At 40.6% G+C, this 5,186-nt stretch overlaps 1 protein-coding gene across 1 annotated transcript in view; it reads left to right on the forward strand.

Moving 5' to 3' along the window:
* Nucleotides 1-5,186, forward strand: part of LOC111869109 (mpv17-like protein) — a 17,094-nt gene that overhangs the window by 3,827 nt on the left and 8,081 nt on the right. The window contains exon 2 of the mRNA XM_023860333.2: nucleotides 4,228-4,365. Within this exon, the coding sequence (XP_023716101.1) occupies nucleotides 4,234-4,365 (132 nt within the window). The 5' untranslated portion in view covers nucleotides 4,228-4,233. The remainder of the gene's footprint in view (nucleotides 1-4,227; nucleotides 4,366-5,186) is intronic.

Here is a 5,186-nt window from a genome sequence, read left to right on the forward strand (position 1 = left end):
GAGGCGCTGTCAAGCATCTCAAAAGATGAATTTAGACAATGTTTTGAAAAATGGAATAAAAGACTAGACAAGTGTATTAGTGTAAGTGGAGAGTACTTTGAAGGGGATTGAAGGTTTGTGCTTAAAATTTGAATAAATAAGTTTAAAAAAAATAAGTTCGGTTTCTTTTGGGTACCCCCTCGTATAGCCGTAGAACGGACATGGATCTACAATAAACATATCACGTGATCGCTATCCAGCCAGTCTATTGGCGCGTCGGTCGGATATACACAAAACACAGCTTCCTCTATTGTTGCGTGTTGGCCATGTTTACAGAGCTGTTGCCTGGCAACGCGTTGATCAAATCCGTTACAGCAGTGGTTCTCAAACTTTTTACCTGTGAGCCCCCCCTGACAAGAGAAAATACTCTCAGGCCGCCCGCCTGTTTTTTTATCAAAATAGAAGTCGCGGCATGTTTGACGTTTTATTCAGTTTATTTTGTTTTTCTACATACTATTTAGCAGATTTTGTACTCAAGATTAAAGTATCACAATATTAGGCCTACAATAGAAATTAGTTTTAACACTTGCAATTAACCAAAATATGTATTGAAATGAAACGATATTTAACTAACAAGTATTTAATTTTTTTTCTGTGAAGAAAATCAAACATTTAAATGTCAAACTTCAGTGTGATGGATGGGCCTGCTTTTGAGAACAAAGTTTATCAAAATGTGGTGTAATATCAGAAATGGCCACTCTAACTTCTTTAGCAATATTCAGCCTTGAACGATACTTTGACTTTATAGCTACCAAAGCAGAAAGGCCTGTCTCGCATAAGTAAGTTGTTGCAAAAGGAATCAGGATATTCAGTGCCTTTTCGCTCAAAGTTGGGAATTCCTTGCCAATATGTATCCAGAACTCCAACAAAGACAATTCCTTAAATTTACTTTTTAATGAAGTATCGCTAGTGAGATCGATGAGTTCTTGCTCATTTACCTTCAGAGATGATGGCCCAGGAGCATTTTCGAATGGATTTTTAATCCAATTAATTTTATCAAAATCATCGCAAAAGTATTTTTCGAGGTGAACTCTCAACATTATGAGATGATCAAGTAGGCAGCTTTTTATGTCCATTGGAAGCACTGGATTATCAGTGTCTTGTGCCATTTACACCAAAGTAGGGAACATACTGTTTCTCCAGAGCTCTAATTTTCTCATTAATGCCTTCACTTTGTCATGCCAAGAAAGTACAGTTGCCTCATTCTCTTGAAGTGAAGTGCTGAGGATATTTAGTTTCTCAAATATACCTGTGAGGTTAGCCATTTTCAATAAAAAATCCTTCTTGTTGAAACTGTCGGCCAGTGAGTGATTTTCCCCATTTAAAAAACAGAACACCTCATGCCTCAGCTTAAACGTTCTCTTTAATACCTTGCCTCTTGAAAGCCATCGAGGATCACTAAAAACAACAGAGCAGTGTGTTCGGCACCCATTTCCTCACACAGCATTTTGAAAAGTCTAGACTTCAGAGGATTTCAGAGGATGCGGCTGCTGCCGAACTATCAGCGCTGTCTCTGGCATACGCGTTTTATAATTGCCGGTAAAGAGAATAATTATTAGTTATTTTGAAATTCATGATAATTAAAGCCTGTACTCATCAAAAGTTTTTCTATGTGTATTTTTACTTTTTGTTACTTTTCTAATTGATTTAGGGCAGTTTTAATTTTTATCTGAAGGAAAGGATGCTGCGCCCCCCTTTCAAGCCCTTCGTACCCCCCCCCCCGGGGTCGCGCCCCACAGTTTGAGAACCACTGCGTTACAGCATGTTTCGAACTAGTCTGTCATTGTCGGCGCTTTCTTGTATGCACCTGTGCTACTAAATTATACTGTTTTATGTAAAATATCTTGGAGGTTGTGCCATCATCAGGTGCTGACAGATCGTTAAATCATTGTTAGGAAGTTACTAGATTGTACTTTCAGCATTGAACACACAAGACACTTCTTCCAAAAAGTTTTTACCCAAGGTATGACTTTCCCTCAGAGTTGTTTTAGGTGGACATTATTACAGTTAGAGGTGTATATGCAGTTCTTTGTTACAAGTACATGTATGTTTTCTTAGACTATGAATTTAATCAAATTAAATCGTCTTATTAAAAATGAATTTACGAAAAGTTAGGTTCTAGATAATGGGGTCTGACAAAATGTTACTGAGACATGTATATGAAAAACCCTTCACAGTCAGATTTCCTGACAGGAGCGAATGGGAAGACGGGTTTCGGCCTGATAGAAAAGGGGGACTGATCTCGTATACAGATGGTTCCAAGATAAATAAGGGCACTGGAGCTGGTGTGTTCTGCTATGGCACAAGGCGGAAACTTAGTTTCTGCCTTGGGCAGTACATGACAGTATTCTAGGCAGAAGTATATGCCATTATGGCATGTATTATGAAGAATCTAGATAGGAACTACAGCAATAGAAACATCTACATTCTGACAGCCAAGCTGCACTTAAAGCGCTTGACAAACACCAGATCAACTCAAAATTGGTCTGGGATTGTCACCAAACCCTCATGGAACTGGCCAAACATAACAGGGTACAACTGATATGGGTACCGGGGCATGAGGGTATTGCTGGAAACGAAACAGCAGACCAGTTGGCTAAGACTGGAGCTGAACATCCGTTCATAGGACCTGAACCAGCCCGTGGCATCTCTACAGGAGTTGCCAGAAAGGCAATCAGGGACTGGACAAATATGAAGCACAAGAAATACTGGGATCCTTGACTGGACTCAGGCAAGCAAAGGGACTCATATGAGGACCCTCTGCTAAAAGACCAAAGGAACTGTTGAAGCTAAACAGGAACCAGCTACGATGGGTGGCGGGACTACTTACAGGACACTGTCACCTTAAAGAACACCTCTTAAACTGGGACTAAGTAATAGTCCCACATGTGAGAGGTGTCAAGAAGAAAATAAAACAGCCACACATATCCTGTGTGAATGTGAGGCCTTAGCTTGTTTAAGATTGCGCCACTTGGTTCAATATTTTATGGAACCAAGTGACTATTTCGACATCCCCACATACAAAATCCTGCACTTCTTTCAAAGTGCAGGATTGCTGAGGGGATAATCAAAAGGGGAAGCACAATAGATCACTGTGGTCGTGGTGCAAGGGCCAAGAGGGCCCACCCCTCATACATTCATAGGTTCTAGATCATACTGTTGCGGTATTTTTAGTTTCCAGACAATTTTTATGTGGTAAAAATTCCCAGGATGTTATAAAACTTTAAGGTTCATTGCTATTCCACATTCCCCCCCCCCACAGTGGTCCCTATCCTGAACCAGATTAATCCAGTCTACAACATCCAGTCCTGTTTCTTTAACATCCATTTTAATATTACCCTCCCATCTACACCTAGGTGTTCCAATTTTCTCCCACCATCAGATTTTCCTCCCAAAACTTTGTATGAGTTCCTTTCCAGTCCTGTGCATACTACAGGAGCTGGGATAGCTCAATTGGTTTAGCGACAGGCTACAGGCTGGACAACCAGGGTTCAATTCCTGACAGGGGTAAGAGTCTTCTCTGCACTCCAAACAGTCAAGACCGGCTCTGGGGCCAATTCAGTCTCCTGTGAAATGGATACCGGATGTGAAGTGGCCATGGTATGAAGCTGACCACTCCAATCCATCTATTGCCCAGGTCAAGAATGGTGGAGCTGTACTTCCACTCCCCCATGCATCTTCTGGGCTTGGTTCTTAATTAATTACGTACAGGTACAACTTTACCTTCTCTTTCCTTTTTCCTGTGGCGCTACAGCCCCAATTTGGGCCTAGGCCTACCTCCATGAAACTCTCTATTTCACTTTGGTTTACTAGATCTTACACATTCGGTAGGACTCCTTGGGTGAGTGATCAGCTCGTCGCAAGGCCTCTACCTGTAGACAAACACAGAAAAACGCACACAAACATCCATGCCCTGAGTGGGATTCGAACCCACGATCCCGGCTTCCGAGCGAGTGAAGACGGTGCATGCCTTAGACCGCTCGGCTACTGTGACCGGCACCTTCTCTTTACCCCTGCATATTACATTCTTCAGTTATCTCATCTTCCTTTATTTTATCATCAGTGAAGCGTACAAATTATGAAGCTCTTCAGTATGCTGTTTTCTCCACATTCCTTTTATTTCCTCCTCCTTAAGTCTAAATATTCTTGCCAGTTCCCTGTTTATGGGGGCAAATAATATGTTTTCAGGTGGACATGGCCACCAGGATATCCATGGCAGTCAAGGCACTGTTTAAGAAGTACCCCATGGCTTCTAATGCAGTGGTGTATGGAACACTTATAACAGGGGCAGAGTTCACGCAGCAAACTATGACAAAGAAGATTTTGGTTAGTTACAAGCTATGTCTCTTCCACACACAGCATGTATGAACACATATACATATTCCATCATATCAAACTAATCATGACTCATCAAGTGGAAAGGAAAAAGCAGATCATTCACCACTGACAAGTTCTGGGAAGAATCGGTATCTTTGTTTATTCAAATGTGTGAACTTCTATAGGGACAGTAGTAGGAATTTTAAATAATTATACAATACGGGATCTGTTTCAGCACACACTTCCCACTAGCACAGATTCATACTGCATTTAATTTGTCTGATATGGTATAATATCGTACCATTATAATAATTGCTATTTTTAACGCATACAAAATGTTTCATGCAAACTTTGTAGCTAAAATACATTTACAATTTATATTCATACAAAAATATTCTATTGCTGTCTTTGAGGACTAACAGAAGTTCACCTCTTTTGAGGCATACAGTGCCATGCAATGCATGCAATGCAATATACAGTGTGTCCACAAAGTCCTTTCGGGGTTTTGAAAAATTGTGGCTAACTCAATTTGTTTGCATGCCACAATTTTTCAAAATCCTGACAGGACTTCATGTACAATGATACAATAATTTCTGTATTATCATCCACAAAGACTGATGTATGAAACATAAAATAAATTATACATCATCATCATCAGTAATCTGTCAAGACGACAGGTCCACAGTCTCTTTCAAAACAATTCCTCCACTTAATGCGATCTAGAGCTTTCTCCTTCAAATGACAGTATCCTCTTCTGTCCCCAAGGTCATCCAGCATCTTCTTACGTCTTCTTCCTCGTCGTCTTGTCACTTCTATCCGCCCATCTATCT

The sequence above is a fragment of the Cryptotermes secundus genome, unplaced genomic scaffold (genome assembly GCF_002891405.2).
Source record: "Cryptotermes secundus unplaced genomic scaffold, Csec_1.0 scaffold546, whole genome shotgun sequence".
Taxonomy (NCBI): domain Eukaryota; kingdom Metazoa; phylum Arthropoda; class Insecta; order Blattodea; family Kalotermitidae; genus Cryptotermes; species Cryptotermes secundus.